At 47.1% G+C, this 19,346-nt stretch overlaps 1 protein-coding gene across 13 annotated transcripts in view; it reads right to left on the bottom strand.

Annotated features, from left to right (window-relative positions):
* Positions 1-19,346, bottom strand: part of FRMD4A (FERM domain containing 4A) — a 607,025-nt gene that overhangs the window by 174,796 nt on the left and 412,883 nt on the right. For all 13 annotated transcript variants that reach the window (XM_053895512.1, XM_053895513.1, XM_053895517.1 and 10 more), the window contains one exon: positions 13,352-13,417. In XM_053895512.1, coding sequence (XP_053751487.1) covers positions 13,352-13,417 — 66 coding nt within the window. The remainder of the gene's footprint in view (positions 1-13,351; positions 13,418-19,346) is intronic.

Below are 19,346 nucleotides of genomic sequence, written 5' to 3'. Positions count from 1 at the left end.
TAAACATTTATTTATTTTTGAGAGAGAGAGAGATAGAGCATGAACGGGGAGGGTCAGAGAGAGGGAGACACAGAATCTGAAACAGGTTTCAGGCTCTGAGCTGTCAGCACAGAGCCCGATGCGGGGCTCGAACTCACGGACCATGAGATCATGACTTGAGCCGAAGTCGGACGCTTAACCGACTGAGCCACCCAGGTGCCCCTCCCATTCTTTTTGGTGTGTGTGTGTGTGTGTGTGTGTGTGTGTGTGTGTGTGTGTTTTAATCTATACCAGTGAAGGTAAAAGCAGTGTGTGATATTTTTTAATACCCTTATTTGGCAAAAAAAAAACAACCTTCCAGCCCTACTTTTCCTTTATCTTTAAAGTTTCTGATCCCTTAAATGCCAAAGTCAGGGAACTACTGCATCACAGGGGCCCTAGCTGTGAGCCACAGAGGAAAGCTCCAGAAAAATGAGTCTCAATATTACTGCCTCAGGGGCACCTGAGTGGCTCAGTTGGTTGAGCATCTGACTTCGGCTCAGGTCACGATCCCGCGGTTCGTGAGTTCAAGCCCCGTGTCAGGCTCTGTGCTGACGGCTCAGAGCCTGGAACTTGGGTTCAGATCCTGTGTCTCCCTTTCTGCCTGTGCCCCTCCCCACCTTGTGCTCTGTCTCTGTCTCTCCAAAATGAATAAATGTTAAAAAAAAAAAGCTAAAAAAGAAAAAAATACTGCCTCAAAATACAGTGTGCTGGGAAAGCTCCAGGGGCTGACCACAGTGGATCAGATTCTGGCTCTGTTCGCGGTGGAGCCTGAGAAGTTGTCTTTCTAACATGTTCTTGACGGACGCTGATGCTGCCAATCTGGGACCACACTGGGAGAGTCACTGAGTTAATTAAGCCAATCACATGAATCCTACCCCTGCCATCAGTGACTGGTCCAGGCAGCAGAATGAACCAACTGTGGTCTGGGGTGAAACACAGAAGTGAGGGACAGGGAAGGCCATCTGGGAAGGTTCTTCGCCCATGAGAAAAAGAGTTAATGAGAAGAGCAACACCCTTTCCTGCTTTCCAACACTGTTGTCTAAAGATGCGGCAGCCAGTCTGTGACCCGTGTAACCATGGCTGGGCGGGACGCAAATCAAGGAGCCTGCAGATTTTCCCCAGAAGTGACTGCATGTAACTTTACTGCACTCACCCAAAGTGAAGATGAATGGGATGATTAGGATTTTTCTTCATGCTTTTTTTTTTAATGTTTATTTATTTTTGAGAGCCAGAGCATGAGCAGGGGAGGGGCAGAGAGAGAGGGAGACACAGAATCGGAAGCAGGCTCCAGGCTCTGAGCTGTCAGCACAGAGCCCAACGCGGGGCTCGAACTCACAGACCGCGAGATCATGACCTGAGCCAAAGTCGAACCCTTAATTGACTGAGCCATCCAGGCGCCCCTCTTCATGCTTAGGGGTACAATTTGGAGAGGACACTGCTGCTGACCCAGGGTTACATGGCAGTGCTATTCCCTAATATTTACACACTGTGTGTGTGCACACGCAAGTGTGTAGGTGCATATGTATCTGACAGAGCCAACCAAATGCTGAAGGCATTCTGATGACAGTGTTCACTAGTACAGAAACCGTTTTATTAATCATCAAAAGGGGGATGATGGGGCGCCTGGGTGGCTCATTGGGTTGAGCATCAGATTCTTGGTTTTGGCTCAGGTCGTGATCTCAGGGTTCGTGAGTGTGAGTCCAGACCCTGCATTGGACTCTGTGCTGACAGTGTGGAGCTTGCTTGGGATTCTCTCACCCTCTCTCCCTGCCTCTTCCCCGCTTGTGCCTCTTCTCTCTCTCTCCCTCTCTCTCTCTCAAAATAAATAAACGTTAAAAAAAAAGGCAGGTGAGAAGGCAGTGGTTTCCCCATATCTCTCTGGCTCTTGCAGACATGTGGTGAAATGATATGGAAAATCGAGGTAATCTGCAGGATCCGGGCAGTTCTAACATACCTTTGTGTAAGTGCAATGATATTTTCTGTTATTTTATAAATCACAAACGCTATTGTAAGGAAGGAAGGCTACAGTAAAAGAAGGCTAACAAAAGATTTTTATAATACCGACACATGGCTCACTTTAATGTTGTAATATATCTTAGGCTCTATCAACAATTTAAAATTGAAAGAATCATTGTCCTGATCTATTGCCTCCCTCAAAGGACTCTGCCTGGGATTTTGAAATCTTCTTCCCTTATAGAAGAAAATGCTGACCCATTTTGAACTGAGTCAGGCATTTCCGGAGCCATAAGGTTCGCCCAAGTATCATCAAAGACTGCTCGGATCCAGCAATGGGGAGGGGACGTGTTCTTCTGAGCCTCACAGAGTCGCCCCGAATACATCTAAATGTCCCAAAGCATCCGTCTCACTGTGCACTCCAAAATCTGGCTAGCAGGCCACAATCTCTGTAAAGGATACAACCCCTAACGGGGAAGCAAGAATTAATATGTGAACTTGTGAGTAGCTGAGTTTGTGAGTAATGCGCTGGGAAACCAATCACTAACTTGTTTACAAAGGAAAGAATTTGCCCTCTGGTTTTACCTTCCCACATATCACGGCCAATATGATCCATCCGTATATAATTGTGCTTCAGTGTCATTTTAACGTAAAGCTCTAAGGATAGGGTCACTTCTACGATACTGGGCTGCAACCATCAAAAACATTTTTTTCTATCTTCTGTCCAAGAACGGTAAGTGATGAGCATGCTTTGACATAATCGGAGGTCCAAACCGCATTCACGGAGCTAGATGGTTATCTGTACTCTGCATGAATGCACGTCCATTTACATCCTGCCTGCCCTCATCTGACCTTGTCGTGAGTTACGTGTGACATTGGAAGGATCAACACTGCTAACCAGTGTTTATGAAAAACATCAGGGGATGATGTGCAGGGGAGCCTGGAAGATGGAGCAGCTAAGACATCTGATAGACAGTCAGCCCATCGCGGTCACATAAACTTGCACTGAACTCTACAAATACACCGCAGAGCCCTGCACAGCGTCGTAATGAACACCAAAGTATTAGGAATAACAACACAGGAAATTCTGCAGCGATTTCCCCAAAAGGCTGAGGTGGTCAATGTTCCCATTTTACCGATGAGCTAGCAGAGGCACGTGGCTTGTCCAGGTGACCATAGCGACTAAGTGGTCTAGCCTGGGCACCTGTTGCCAGGCTCACACAGTGCCTATGAGGTGCCAGGAAGTCTTCTAAGCATTTTCCATGTTCTAATCTTTGATTCCCAACCACAACGCTATGATACCAACAGGATCAATTTACAGCAGGAAGACTGAAGGCCATTATCCTTCCCAGGTCACAGATGAAGAAACCGAAGTTCACAGAGGTTGTGCAATTGGCCAAGGTTATGGAGCTCCTGAGATGTGGAGTCAGGAACCTCACGGCCTGGGCCGAGTTTGAATTTTGGTCAGGATGTGAAGCCAGGCCGTCCGGCTCCAAAGCCTGTGCTCCCAAAGCACTGAACCGGCTCTTCCTTGGAGTCACAGGGCCTGACTTTGAGTCAGATCTCTACTGTTCACTAGCTGTGCCACTTTGAACAAGTTACTTAACTTCTCTGTGCCTACATTTCTTCATCTGCAAAATGAGAACGGTGACAGTCACCCACCTCCTTGAGTCGTGAAGGGGACTACGAGCTGATGACTCAGCATACATAAAGCACTGAGAACAGAGTCTGGTATAGAAAGAAAGTACTCAACTAGCTAATGTGATGATTAATCACTAAGCTATGAAGTTTCTCCTAGCATTCGAAAGATGTTTATGTAATTAAAATTTGATTTACACTTAACTGTTCAGGAATGCATTCATTTGCATAAAGCCCAAAGAAGAGTTCTATTTTCCGTCATCTGCTTTCTACCTAGAAGAGTGATTTCCAAGCCCTGAAGGGTCTATGGACACCCCTTGGGTCAGTCTAACTATAAGAGATGATGGACAGCAGGTGGGATCCAGACCTTTTCCACCTATACGGACTAGACGAGGATTCTGCAAGTAAGAGATGTTTGCGAACCACCGGTTTTAAGGACTACTGTGGGGTCATGTGGTTGGTTCTGTCTACGTCCATAGTTCTAATTCCACACAACTGTAAAATTCAGGACGCCCGTTCTGCTGGGCGGAGACTCGCAACTATGACCCCCTCGGGCACACCCAGAGAGGGGGCAGCGAGGGGCAGAACCACACTCTCCACGACTTTAATATACTGCCCTTGTAGGAAGGACACGTCTGATTACAGAAGGCTGGCAGGCGACAAAAGAGGAATTCAAACAGAATGAACGGATGGCTTTTTGAGCCACCAGAAAGAGCAGATCTGGGCTCCTCAACGAGGGAGGACAGGGTGCGGCTGGTACAGGTGCACCAGGAGGCGGCTGTCCCCAGTACAGGAGGTAGCCCCTTTCGGGAAGAGGAACCCCCAACCCCGGGTTTGTAAAAAGTCCTACGGCCTGAATAATGTCTTGCCTCTAGACTTGACCTCGTGCCCCAAAGGGAGGCGCTCGGATCTCCACAGCACAGTAGCAGATGAACAACTGAGGTTTACCAAATGAGCAAGTATTTGAACTGAGCAATGTGCCAAACACCAATCTGTGAGTTATGGATGAAAAACAAAAAACACCCAGATTTGCTAATTCCCAGATTCCTGTGACACCATCGCTTCCAGATGGCTGGTTTTCTCGTTGGCCACACTGTTCTGAGGGGTGTGTGCACATATGCGTGTTTTTATGCGTGTCTTCCCCACCCCCTGCAAACAAAACCACTCCCATTTTGCTGAGCTGGGTTGTGTGGTAAGTTTCAATCCCCCCCAACCTCAGCCCCACCCTTCTTATCCCTCGGGAGCAGAGAGGCGAAAGTAGGAGCCCAGGGTGGACAAGCTATCTCCTGAGGTTCCTTATCTGCCTACACTCCAACTGGGCTACTTTGGAGAATACGTGGAAAATGATTTTGTAAAGGGATTGAGGAAAACAAAGAAAATACCTCGGCAGTGACACCAAAGCAAAAACATAAAATCAACTTTCTGGAGGGTCATTCCTGGAAGGCATGGAGAAGCACTGCCTTCCTGTCCCTTTCCTTATTCTCCATCCCATTTGGGGTGAACCACAGGAAACTGTCCTTTGTGTAGAACAAAGTCGGCCCCAAATCGGCCATTTCAAAGGGTTCCCTCGAACACTTTTTAAAACTGTTTGAAATTAGCATCAAGGGAGAATGGGGGTGGGGGTGTTGGAGGAAGTGGGGGAGGGGAGCAAAGGGGTTGTTGCCTGGCAACCAGAGCCTGGACCCCGACAGCCCCAGACGACCTCTTCTTACCCTGTGCCTGGCTGAGCTGTCTGGTCCAGGAGCCGCGTGCGCCTGTGTGTTGGGGGCGGGGTCCCCGGATGATTGCATCAATCTGCCCGATCCTGACACTCCTCCCTCCATCACTGCCCCTCAGGGAGACGGGAGAGTCTCTTTTGTTCTCAACCGGAGCCCAGCTCACCAGTTTCTCAGTTATTGCCCAGAGGGAGACTCTTAGCTGGGTGTGTCCCCCAAGGGTATGTTTTACGGGCTATTTCTTCCTCCGTGCAATGAAATGAACTTCTGATTACATGCAGACTCAGCCTTGCGGTCTCTGCCTCTCGTCTATACCTTAACATCAATTTGCTTCATCATGTGCCTTTAAAATGTTACCTATTACCAGCCACCCCCCGGGGGCTGGAAACACATCTGTTTGGCTCATTTGGTAGAGTACCCGGTTCTGCAAAGACGAGACTAATAAATGAGGATGGCAATCGTGGTGAAGTGTGAGGTCAGCCGAAGCTGTGCTGATCGACACCCTTCTGGCTCTTTTTTTTTTTTTTTTTTTTTTTTTTTTTGAGGTGGCCTGGTGGTCTGGGAGGTCCCGGACAGAAGGTTTCTAACACTGAGGCCCTCAGTCGGCTTGCAGCTCCTGCACATGGCTTCCCACTCCTGGCTGAGACCATACCTCCTGGTGAATTCGGCCCAGACAGGAGCAGATGGCATGCCGCTTCAAGCTTCAGTGCACGGGCCAGCAAGCAAATCGGACCACCCTTCTCAGCTGAGCAGATATGGATTCAACTCTCTATTTTTTTCTCCCTTCTCTTGGCAACACGTGCTTTGGGGGAATTCCTGGTTTGCTTGGTAGAAAACTGTCCCTTGCATTTTTTTTTTTTTTAACAGAAGAACATCCTTAACCACAGACGGGGCTGAGAATGCAGTGTGAGGGTGTGTACGTGGGGGTGTGCACACACATAGAGAACCCAAGTCTGTTTGTCTGTTCTTTGCAGCACTAGTAGGGTACCAGACGTTGTATGGTTTTTTTTTTAAGCTTATTATCGGCCGGGATATTTCCTTTACCCTCTGTGCTGTTAATTTACTCAGGGCCCATATTAACTTACTCAACTTCTAAGCGGGAATATCACGAGCGTGACTTGTCAGGAGAAAAATGATGAGAAGGTTTAATCCACTGCTGCTTGTCCCTTCCACACCTGATACCCCGAGGCTGATGCCTGATGTGGAAATCCTGGACTACATGTGTCACATGCTCAGATCTCCACCAGACAGATTAGGAACTTAGCTCACAGAAATGAAACGACCCGGGGAAGCCCATCTTCGGTTCTAGACTTGGGATGGGGGCTGAAGCCTTTAATTCCAGTTGTTTCTACACTTGATCTTAGGCAAAAGGCCGAGAAGCGATAATTCCAGTTGTTTCTGATGCTGGTGCTGGGGGCCAGCATAGCGGCCACGTTACAGGTGAACTATACCGTGTCCCAGGTCTGTATTATGTAGACTTCTCACAGCGCAATGAAACGAAAACAGGATGTAGCATCAGAAGAGCTGTGCTCAAGCTGTATGCATGACTACATGACCTCAAGTGAATTAATTAACCTTCCTGAATTTCTGTTTCCTTATTAGCTGAGTTAGTGCCGGCTTCACACAGTCAGCATAGGGGCCCCTGGGTGGCTTGGTCGGTTAAGCGTCTGACTTCAGCTCAGGTCACGATCTCGCCGTTCGTGAGTTCGAGCCCGATGTCTCCCTCTCTCTCTGCCTCTCCCCCACTGACACTCTATCTCTCTCTCTCGAAAATAAACATTAAAAAAATCAATACACAGTCAATATAAAAATTAAATGAGATGTGCCCCAGTGATACCCCAAAAGGAACTGTAAAATGTGCTCATTCCTGGGGAGGACATCCAGTATGAAATCTGGGCAGCCCTAAACAATTTGATTGTGCCCACAATCTTCTCTCTAATGATCTTCTCTCTATCCTTTAGCGGTACCCTGTCCAACAGAAATACCATGTCAGCCACAAATGTGAAGCCAGTATGAAATAAGATTTTTTTAGGAGTCCTATTAAACAAGGTTTGATTAACTTTAATTACATATTTTCTCTAACCTAATTAAGATACCCCCAAGTAGTTCATTTTTTTTTAATGTTTATTTATTTTTGAGAGAGAGAGAGAAAGAGCAAGTGGGGGAGGGGCAGAGAGAGAGGGAGACACAGAATCGGAAGCAGACTCCAGGCTCCGAGCTGTCAGCACAGAGCCTGACCCAGGGCTCAAACCCGTGAACCGTGAGATCGTGACCTGAGCTGAAGTCTGATGCTTAACCGAATGAGCCACCCAGGCGCCCCCCAAATAGTTCATTTTCAACATGGAATCATCAATATAAAAACCATTAATAAGATTTTTTCACTTTTCTCCTTTGGTTTCCACACGAAGCCTTCCAAATCTGGTGTGTATTTTACACCACATCTCGGTTTGGGCCGCCCACATTTTGAACACTGCATTTCACTACACAGCACAGCTTTAGATCCTTCCTGATGTTTCTGTCCCACCAGCTTTCTCAGAACTGGGGACACCGTGTAATGTACAACCAGAACCCAGCTACTATCTTTCATTCTCCTGGAAAAAAAAAAAGAAAAACAACAACGGGCTCCACTTCTCAGAGTCACAGGACACTCTGTTCCTCTATTTTAACAGAAGTGGATGGTCAGCAAAGTGCCGCCCAAGGCTCCCGAGAGACTGGGTCAGAGGGAGAGACACGGCAATCCTGGAATGTCGCCTGACATCCCGGGGCAGCTTCCTGAACAGAACACAAAGAGGGGTTCACGGCGGCAGGGTCGTGGGGCTGGAGAGGAATCCGATTCGTAAAGCTCTACCATCCGAGGGAAGAATTGCAGCCAACAGAGCATAACTTCGACTCATCTACAGCGCCGGGCACAGCCCAGAGACAAGTACGAGGCACGTGTCTGTTGTTCTTGTCCCGGCCTGCCTTCCTGTAGGACAGGCGGCCGCATCATGTCCTAAGCCTCAGGAGAACCTAATAAGGCACGGCCACACCTCAGCCATTCCAATCTAGTGAAAATCTATTCTATTTTTAAGAAACGCAAGAGAAAGAATCCGGAATCTTCCTTATTAACCGCTTCCAGTCCCCCATCTATTGACCCTCACTGTCAGGAAATTCTCCTGGGTCTTATTTAAATGATTCTCGCTAAGGCTAAAGCACAGTTCCCTTTCTTTGCTTTCAAAATGCTCCCCTACCTAGGCAGAATAAAAAAATGAAGAAAGTAGTTTTAAAGGAATAATCACCTGGAGATAGGATTTGAGAATGTTACTTTAATACAAAACACTCGTGACACCCTCTTATCTGGCTACAGAAGGATCAGGAAGAGGCTGATAGAGAGACATATTTGAGGGCGGCCTCCCTCATTCTGACGCAGGCTTTTCCGACTACATTTCTAACTGGTTGAAACAATTTTGGCTGACAGAGCAAAGGACAGGGTCTCCAGGTTGGACGGGAGAGTGATCTGGCTGGAAACCTGTCACACAACGACGACCAAGGTTGGAGGCTTGGCTTTGTCTCTTGAAAGCCCACATCATCGTTCCGGCTGTCCTTAAGTGGAATTTAAGGACTTATGGAGTCACACGGTAATGCTGTGGGGGCCGCTGGCTGTGGATTTCAAGATGCACCTTTCAAACATTAAATCCGAGCGTGTGCACTCTGGACCTTTGCCCTTTCGCCTGTACGGGTACTGAGGGATTTACTCAGGGCAATCAGGGATTTGGCAGCACAGATTCTGCTCAGTAATCCCAAAAGGGCTTTATTTTTTTTTTTAAACGTTTTATTTATTTTTGAGACAGAGAGAGACAGAGCATGAATGGGGGAGGGGCAGAGAGAGAGGAAGACACAGAATCGGAAGCAGGCTCCAGGCTCTGAGCCATCAGCACAGAGCCCGATGCGGGGCTCAAACTCACAGACTGTGAGATCATGACCTGAGCCAAAGTTGGACGCTCAACCGACTGAGCCACACAGGCGCCCCCCAAAAGGGCTTTAGAAGAAGCATTAAATGTTGGGATTATGGCCATTTTGTTATAACCCAAAGAAGGGAAATGCTATCGTCACAGGGGCCAGGTCCTCAGCGCTGCAGGAAATGATCTGTGAGGGTGCCCGATTATCAGAATCCTTCTGGTCGGACGCAGGTCTTGTTCGTTGTTGGTTCCACGTCGTTTAACGCTTCTCTCGTGCCGTCGAAGTTCTGTGAGATGTAGCCTTCGTGCGTCTCTAACTCTAACAGCGGCTGAAAAACCAGACCTCCCATCTCTGCCGCTACCTACTGATTTTATTCGACCAGCCGCTCTTGTGTAAACCTGCACATGCTTCCCCGTGGGGGATAAACATTTCCCCCACACCTCCTCTCCATCTAACAGACCCTGGAGGGTACACATCGTCGGCAACACTCGCCCCTCCCCAGCCCCGCAACTCCAGGTCACAAGACTGAGAAGGGCCATTTCCTCATCTGAGCCTTGTCACAAACACTCTGAAACTGGTCTTCAAACCAACAACACCAAACCCTTCGGCCCTCAATGTACTTGGGTGACTGAAGTATAAAGGAGTCTGCAAGGGCATCACTCTGTGGAGTTAGCAATATCAAAAAGAGAATTATGGGATCCAAGCGTTTTATTCTACCAAAAACTTAGCGTGGGTCCAAACGAACTCAACAATACAGGATTCCCTTTAGAAAGGATTTTGTCAAAAGAACATAACCCTGAGCAAGAGAACTTTGTGGAAGAGAAAGAAAAGTCATATTTAACTTGGTGTTTGCCCACTTCCTTTTTTTTTTTTTTTTTTTTATGTATAGTTTTTTTGTGTGTGTGCTAAACTAAATCCTCTGCCAAGCCATTGGTTCCATGCCAAAAAGTCCCTTGGAGAAATAATACCAGGGCATTTTAGGATTAGCCCATTCTTTCATTCCACAAGGATCTGTTCGGTGGCATTTCTGCTGGGTGCTGGGGATACACAGCGATCTTGACACGGACTCAGCCCTCAAACTGTGGGCGGCTCTGGGCAACAGAGTAAACAGGCCATGACCGCGAGCTGTAACAATGAATTGTGGCAGTGCTCGAAGAGGGGACCCACAGGGGAGGAGGCACAGCCAAGAACAAGACTTGGAGGGGGGCAGGGGGTAGGGCCAAGAGGTTGGGGGAAAAGTATCTTCTAAGCCGTGAACTGGAGGCTTAACAGAAACCAGCAGGGCACAGGGGTGCGGGCGTGGGAGGGAGAGTTCTAGCCAGAGGAAGTAACATGTGACGTTGTGCTCCCAAGGGGACGGGCAGAGTGTAACTTCTCACCATCTGGATTGTGAAGGGCTCAGGATGGCCCATCCTAAACTGTGCACAGCAGTAACTAAATACCTTTTCTGTGACTCAAGTTCACTTCCAGTGCCCTGGTTTACATCCTCCCAGGGCAGGCTGGCCAACAGATCATAACTTCACTGCCACTTGAGGCCTCATTTCCTGTTTCAGACAGTGGCTGTTTTCCACACCTCTAAACGCTGATTTAAAAAAAAAAAAAGCATCTAAAAAACACAAGGCCACTCCCCTACAAATTCTTCCTGCTGATTCTTAATAGTTGAAAGCTCCAAATACTTTGTTAGTGATTTTGCTAACGGAGGAGATCTAACTCACTTTACACTTCCCGTATGCTGGCTCACCTCACCCCCCACATCCAAACCACAAGTCTGACTCTTAATAAGGCCATAAATCTTGGAATCTAGCCTAGGACATAATCCCAAACACGGGACAGCTCTATACGCACGGGTAAATTAATGACGGCATTTGCCGGTAACAGCGGAAAAACCATAAAACAAACAAACAGAAAACCTTAAACGTACCCAAATGAGTGAACGGTTAGGTAATGATGGTATATCCATTTCTGGAATTTCTGTTAATATTAACAAAGATGAAAACTTATAGCAACCTGGAAAATGCCAGTGAAAGACGTTAGGTGGAAAAATAAAATATACAGAACTACACACACTATGATGACAACTTTGCAAGAAATAGAACTACAAAAAATGCTGGAAAGGAATTTGCTGAAATGAGACTTAATAGGGGAATTAGTGTGCAGTGATTATGAGCTTTTTCCTATTTTCTATGTTTCCTACATTGCGTTTGTAATGCCTTTATAATTTAAATCTAATTAAAAGTATTAGTTCCTTGGGGCGTCAGAGTGGCTCAGTTGGTTGAGTGTCCTACTTCGGCTCAGGTCATGATCTCACAGCTTGTGGGTTCGAGCCCCACATCGGGCTCTGTGCTGACAGCTCAGAGCCTGGAGCCTGCTTCAGATTCTGTCTCCCTCTCTCTGCCCCTCCCCCAGTCGCGCTCTGTCTCAGTCTCTCAAAATTGAATAAACATTAAAAAAAAAAAACAGTATTAGGGGCACCCGAGTGGCTCAGTCGGTTAAGTGTCCGACTTCAGCTCAGGTCATGATCTCATAGTTCACGGGTTCCAGCCCCGCATGGGGCTCTGTGCTGCCAGCTCAGAGCCTGGAGCCTGCTTCGGATTCTGTGTCTCCCTCTCTCTCTGCCCCTCCCCTGTTCACATTCTGTCTCTCTCTTTCTCTCAAAAATAAATAAATATAAAAAAAAAAAATTTTTTTAAAGCATTAATTCCTTTAAGTTAGCAACTGGAACATTTCCAAATCCAAGCGGGACGTACGGGGGAGCATGAGGTAAGGGTATTTGTACGTGAATCTTCCATTGCAACAGAACCAGTTTCCACAGTGGATGGGCATGCAGGTACCATTTCAACGTACTGACGAACTACAGCTTATTTGGCAAAACGTTCTGGGTAATGAGGAGCGCTGCCCTGAGAGTCTGACAGACATCTGAGAATGTCGAGTGCATACAGTGACAAAAGTTGGGAGTCGAACAACAGATGTAAGTTCTTTAAATCAAGTTGGGCAGCTTCACGAGTCTTTAGGGTTCTCAGTGAAACAGTGATTTTTTTTTTTTTCAACAGTAAGCTTAACAAGACCGGGGTCTCTGATTCTAATACTGCTCTGACTTCTCGGACCCTGATGTGTGCTCAGTTTGGAGATGGAGTGATTGATTTCCTGCGGGTCAAGGGACACATAGATGTTCCAGGGTGATGTGATGTTGACCCACGGGAGGGAGGTGACTTGGCCCTTGGAGGGAAGACAGAGCCAGGAGAATGCTTCTCTTCCCCCACACCTACAAAAGCTTAACTTGAAAACAGCCAATGGTTCCCTATCCCTCTCTGAGCCGGGAAGACGACCAAATCTGTTTTAGCAGCCGCGAGACTTATTTGTGTTATATTACAGCGAACTCCTTCAAGTACAAACAGCTAATGGCAGTTGTGGAATTTCCTTTTCTAGAGACGTGCAACAGGAGGTCAGATATACATCTGGCCTTGAATGCCTGAGGCGTGGTGTACAAAGAAATAGAACGAACGAAAATAGCACTCACACACAAAAATACCACGGTGCGCCATCCCTCTCTCAGACGCTCTGAGATACCGATTTAAAACCCGTTTATAAATGGATGACGGGCATCTGGGGCGCCTGGGTGGCTCAGTCGGTTGAGCGTCCGACTTCGGCTCAGGTCATGATCTCGCGGTTCGTGAGTTCAAGCCCCGCGTCGGGCTCTGGGCTGATGGCTCAGAGCCTGGAGCCTGTTTCCGATTCTGTGTCTCCCTCTCTCTGACCCTCCCCCGTTCATGCTCTGTCTCTCTCTGTCTCAAAAATAAATAAACGTTAAAAAAATTTTTTTTTAAAAAAACAAATGGGTGACGAGCATCGAGGAGGGCACTCGTTAGGATGAGCACTGGGTGTCGCATATAAGGGACGAACCACAGGAATCTCGTCCCGAAGCCAAGAGCACACTGTACATGCTGTGTGTTAGCTAACGTGACAATAAATTGTGTTAAAAACTAAAATAAAACCCGTTTACATATTCCCCCACCCATCGGCTGAATCGGAGACTGAACCACATCAGCCCCGGAAGAAGTTCAGAACGTTGGCCAAGAGCCACTTACCTGTACTAAGAGTTCCAGCTTCCTGTCATCCAGAAGATGTACTTGACATCGACGGCCCTCCGTCATCTACGAAGAAAGACAAACGATGGTCACTGAGAGTCTAACAGCCTGACAGATGGTTAATAGGCGCCCTATGCTGGACCACACCAGGCACAGCGCTCTGGGCAAATCTTGCAGAAGTGGCAGGAGGGGTTCCTTCCTTCCTTTAAAACCACTCAGGGAGCACTTTCTATGTGCCAGGCACTATCCTGGGAGCTGGGTGTCCAAGAGCACCCAAGACAAGGTCCCTGCCCTCATGGAGCTTACGTTCTTACGGGGGAGATATAAAATAAATTAGCAAATACATTCACAACCTGATACCAGGTGGTGAGAAGTGTTCCGCGCTTTAATCATTCTTCCGTTCAGTAATCGTATCACCACGCATCAGGGGCAGATTTCAGTATCCCGTCTCTGCCACCTCTCCTGTCCCCCTGACAGTCCCCCTTACCGAGCACACGGGAGCAGACGACCACCCCACACGCAACTGGCTTTGATGTCTGTGAAGCTCCTTTCTCCACAGGATAATCATTTAGTATCCTAGTCCCTACACTGCTTTCACCTGTGATAGAAGAACGTGGGAGGCTAAATGCTCACAGCTAAGCCTGACCCCCGACCCTTGTGCCTTTCACAACTATCACCACCGGCCCTGTAACAGAAAGAGCATCCAGGCAAGCAAGAGGAGACCCACGCCGGGTCCTGGCCCCCCGGGTCCATTCGTCTCTGCAGCCCGTCTCCTATACAAAAGCGACTGGGCTGATACCAATGGAGTGCCACCAGAGCTTTAATAACTGGCTTTCTGGAAGGAAGAAGCCTTAATTTGTAGCATCTGCTAGAGCCCTGGCATCCCTCTCAAAGGAAATCCTTTGAAGAATGAGGCTCCTTCTAGATGTCAGCGGGCCACCGCTCTAACCAAAACTTATCTCTCTGCACTCCAGATATCTTCACGGTGTTTGATCTCCAGTTACTGTCCACACAACACGGATGGTATTTCCCACACCCACAGTAGACTTAAATAATTCCAGGAGCACGGATGGTAGTGAAGTCTGGTCAAATAACAGGAAATTTCCCATCCATTAGTGACGGGTTTTGAGTATTTATTACCTTTGTTTTTAATATAACATACTTGACTCTAAATTTATATAATTTAATGTCAATAATGGCCCTGGCACGCAGAATTCCCGGAAACATACCTACTGGCTGTTACAATGGGTAAGAGCAAGTTCCAACACCATTGTCTGGACCAGAAGACCCAGCAGGGTCCTTCCAAGCCCTCGTATTTGTATAGGACTCTGCAGCCCCCGCTGAAGCCACCTTCTTTTTGCCCAGTGAGCAGCCGTTTCATGCAGACCCAAGGGCAGGCCTGGCCTTATCTCCCTGCACAGCTATCGTGGTCCCTTCTCAAGAGTGCTTTCTCCAGGAAAGATGGGAGAGATAGCATCTTCTGGCTCAACAGGGATTATTCTCTAACCATCAGCATGTCCCAAACTGGTTTGTACTCCCATGAGAAAAGTCTCCTTCGCCAGAAGGAGGGTGACTTCCTCACCCACCAAGCTACCATCAAGTCAGATTTCCTTAGTTATGGGATCTTAACCAAAACAACAGGCTCTGCCTGCATGGGGCCCAAATAAAGTCTCTTGAATGGGAGTTACAGTAATGCCTCAGCAGTCCCCAGCTCTTAGAAAAATCATCATGAGAAATTTCACACGCCCATAAGCACTCCAACAGAGGTTAAAGGACGGTACAAACGGAGGAGAACTTCAGTCCGGAGGTTTGCCATTTTGCACATAAAAGCCAAAGCAGGCAGCTATGGGCATGAGGTGGCTCTGTGAAAAGTCCTTATTCGTTCTTGGAACTCTTAACGTTAGGTGTGAATCGCCTTAAAAGGAGGATGGGCTCCAATCCCATTAGAAACCACTAACTGCACACAGTAGGCATCCCAGCTGGCTGACTTCATTTTTAAAAACCCATTAGCTTCAAAAAATAGACAAATGGGACTACATCGTAATAAAAAGCCTCTGCCCAGCAAAGGAAACCATCAACCAAATGAAAAGTCAACCTGCTGAATGGAAGACAATTACTTGCCAGTTACATATCTGGCAAGGTGTTAATATATAAAGAACTCTTAGGACTCAGCAGCAAAACTGCAAACAATCCTATTATAAAATGGGCAGAGGGTCTGAAGGGGCATTTTTCCAAAGAAGACCTACACATGGCCAGCAGACACATGGTAAGATGCCCAACATCACTCATCGTCAGGGAAATACAAATCACAACCACAGTGAGATACCCTTCACACCTGTTAGAGTGACTAGTATCAAAAAGACAAGGAACAACAAGGGTTGATGACGATGTAGAGAAGAGGGAACCTTCGTGGATGGCTGGTGGGAACGCAGGCTGGTGCAGCCCCTGTGGAAAACGGTATGGAGGTTCCTCAAAAAATTAAAAATAGAGCTACCCCACGATACAGTCATTCCACTTCTGGGTATTTATCCAGAGAAGATGAGAACACGAATTTGAGAAGATAAATGTATCCCCCTGCTCCCTGCATCATTATTTACAGCAGAGAAGACACAGAAGCAACCTATGTGTCCACTGGTGGATAAATGGATAAAGAACATGTGGTACGTATATTCAGCGGAGTATCGTTCAGCTAGAAGAAAGAAGGAAATCTTGCCATTTGTGACAATACGCATGGACATTGAGGGCATCAGGCTAAGTGAAATAAGTCGGAGAAAGACAAATGACCTCACTTATATATGGAATTTACACAAACAAACAAAAAAGAAAGAAAAAACCAAATTCATGAACACAGAGAACCTACTGGTAGTTGTAGAGCTGGGGGGGAGGGGTGTCAGGAGGTTGGGGGGAATTGGTGAAGTGGGTCCAAATGTCAAAAGGTACAAAGTCCCAGCAATTCAGTTCTTAATAGAAAGAACCCAAGGTTAGCACAGAGGAAGTTCAAGGAAGAAAAAGTGCACAACCATCCAGCACATTATTTTGAAATTCCTTTAAAGACATTATAGGTTTCAGAAAATTCTCTGAAGGGTGGGGGACACAGGAGAATTTTTATAAAGGAAACCTGCCTGTCCCTATAGAACCTTCAGAACACAAAGTGTTTTTTTAATGGTTATTTATTTTTCAGAGAGAGAAAGAGAGCAGGGGAGGGGCAGAGGGATAGGGAGACAGAGAATCCCAAGCAGGCCCCTTGCTGTCAACACCGAGCCCGATGTGGGGGCTCGAACTCATAAACTGTGAGATCATGACTTGAGCTGAAACCAAGAGTCAGTCAGATGCTCAGCCAACTGAGCTAGCCAGGTGTCCCTAAAACACAACGTTTGGAGCTTTGTTTTATCATAAAAGCTAAGGACATAAACACGTTCTTGACTTACTTATCCACATTTCAACAAAACTGATACAAACAGAGGGAAATTGGAATTGCCAAGATATCAAATAAAGGTGTTTTTTTTGTTTGTTTTCTTTCTTGTTTTTTAGAGAGAGAGAGAAAGCACAAGCATGGGAGAGGTGCAAAGGGAAAGGGAGGGAGAGAATCTTCACTGGGCTCCACGCACAGCACGGAGCCCCACGAGGGGCTCGATCCCACAACCCTGGGATCATGACCTGAAAAGAAATCAAGACTCAGATGCTCAACTGACTGAGCCACCCAGGCTCCCCTCAAATGAAGGTTTAATTGCAACACCAAAGAGGCCATATATCATTTTCTCATAATTATTTCGAAGCACGCAAAATGTGACGCGACACTGAGCTCACACCCACACATAAAAGTTTTACTGTGCGGCTCTCATTTTCATCTGAAAGATAAAATCCTCATTCCGTTAAAGAATCTCACCTTATCGGCTCAGCAGTTGAAGGCATTAACTACCCCTGAAGAGGTGACGCTCTACTGAATTTTTCCAAATTCATTCTTCTCTTCCAAAGAGCCTCCATTTTCAGGCCTGCGGAATTTATGACCACGCACCCTGTGTTACCAGGGAATTTACACGCTGCCTCCCTTTGGGAAGGCAAAATGTCCCTGGGCGGTAGGGGCAGGTGGGGAATGCAGCCCAGAGAACTGAGTCCAAACAGAAACCCAACTTTGAATCATCATGGTTTTGAAAGTATGCCTGCCTTTTGATGGCACTGATGGGGCTTTTTTTTTTTTTTTTTTTCCCCTCAAAAGGGGGACGGTTTGTTGTTCCGGACTGAAGGAAGACGGGCCCGTCCTGCTCTCATCAGTTCAGAAAAGGTTCACCATCCTGGGCGTGTGCGGGAAAGAGTGGACATCTGCAGCTTTGTCTGCCTTGCCAGGCCTACTCAAGTTTTCTTTTGAAACCGAACAATTGTAAAATAATAGTGCTTTGCTTGTTTTCATTTTCAGCTGCTCAGACACAATTGGGAGCCTTGGCGTCCCTCTCCGAGGAAATCCTTTCGGAGAACACGGCTTCTTGTAGATGTCAGCGGGCCGTTACCCCAACATAAATCGTCTTGCCACAATACAATTCTACACCAAGCAGAGGCCTGCCAAATGCACCGTGATGCTCAAGGATATATAGAAAAGCGTTACTTTGGAAGCCGGTGTCCACGCGGTTGATCCAACTCTGCGGTTAAGACACACACGGAATCAGGAAGACTGTGCATAAACAGAGACGTGCATTTACGACGCCAGCTTAGGTGAGCAGAGCCGAAAATGAAACAATATGTGTAGTTTAAAGGCAGCCTATAAAATCATCGCGCATGTGGACAGGAATCGGGAGGCCAAGATAAAAATAGTTGGTGTGCTAGGGTAACAGGCTTATGGGAAGTTCCCTCCCAAACCATCCAAATATGACTGACATTTTTTTTTTCAGTTAAAACAAATGTAAAAACAAGAAACTTTATCTAGAAAAACAAAATCACGGTGTTTGAGGTCAGCCAGAGGAAATGGATCCTGAGAAGCTTCTTTCTCAACGAATCGGTTTTAGATTGCCTGTGTTTTTTAACGTATCGAATCAGATCCATGAGTTTACAAATGAGAATTGTAATTGTCACACGGGTGGGTCGGAATACTGAAGACGAACAACCCAATACATCCTCTCTCTGCAGGTGGAATTAAAAAAAAATGGCGGACCAGAAGTTACTAGGCTTCGCATTATGACTCTTTTCTCTACACATCACCTTTCCCTCTCACTCCCTCCTGCTCTCCCTCCTCCCTCTCCTGTTTTTGTCCCTTGCCAAATAATTTACGCACTATGGTACACACGAATGGAGGAAGCGCTCTGAAGAAATAACCCGAGTTCGGGGCGCCTGGGTGGCTCGGTCGGTTGAGCGTCGGACTTGGGCTCAGGTCATGATCTCGCGGTCTTTGAGTTCGAGCCCCGCGTCGGGCTCTGTGCTGAGCGCTCGGAGCCTGGAGCCTGTTTCCGATTCTGTGTCTCCCTCTCTCTCTACCTCTCCCCCGCTCATGCTCTCTTAATGTCTCAAAAATAAACATTAAAAAAAAAATTAAAGAAATAACCCGAGTTCCACTGTTTATGACATTTTCATAGAAACCTAATGCAGGTGTACAAATGGTTACAGGGGTCACTGATTCTGAGCTTGGAAACGCACGTGGCTTTCAAAAATAAAAACTAAAAAGCATTTCATTAGCACGTGTGACCTTTACATTTCCTGAGGCACATTTATAGCGAGACTGATCCTGAGGCACCCGGGGTGAGGGGTGGGTGGGCACAGGGGAGGGGAGGCAGCATTCACAGCCAGCAAAAATACCTTTGAATCTTGCTTCCACACGCCCACTTGGTTGGTCTCTGGGCCCAGTAAGTTATCGTGTTGCGACTCCTATTCGTTTTAGAGACAGTGACTTTCTCAGACAATAAAATGAGAAATATTAAAGACTCAGGGCGCCTGGGTGGCTCAGTCAGTTAAGCCTCCGACTTCGGCTCAGGTCATGATCTCACGGTCCGTGGGTTCGAGCCCCATGTTG

This window comes from Panthera pardus, unplaced genomic scaffold (genome assembly GCF_024362965.1).
Source record: "Panthera pardus isolate Hobbes unplaced genomic scaffold, ASM2436296v1 HiC_scaffold_6, whole genome shotgun sequence".
In the NCBI taxonomy this organism is placed as follows: Eukaryota; Metazoa; Chordata; class Mammalia; order Carnivora; family Felidae; genus Panthera; species Panthera pardus.
The sequence above is the reverse complement of the archived record's forward strand: the minus strand, read 5'-3'. Positions and strand labels throughout refer to the sequence as shown.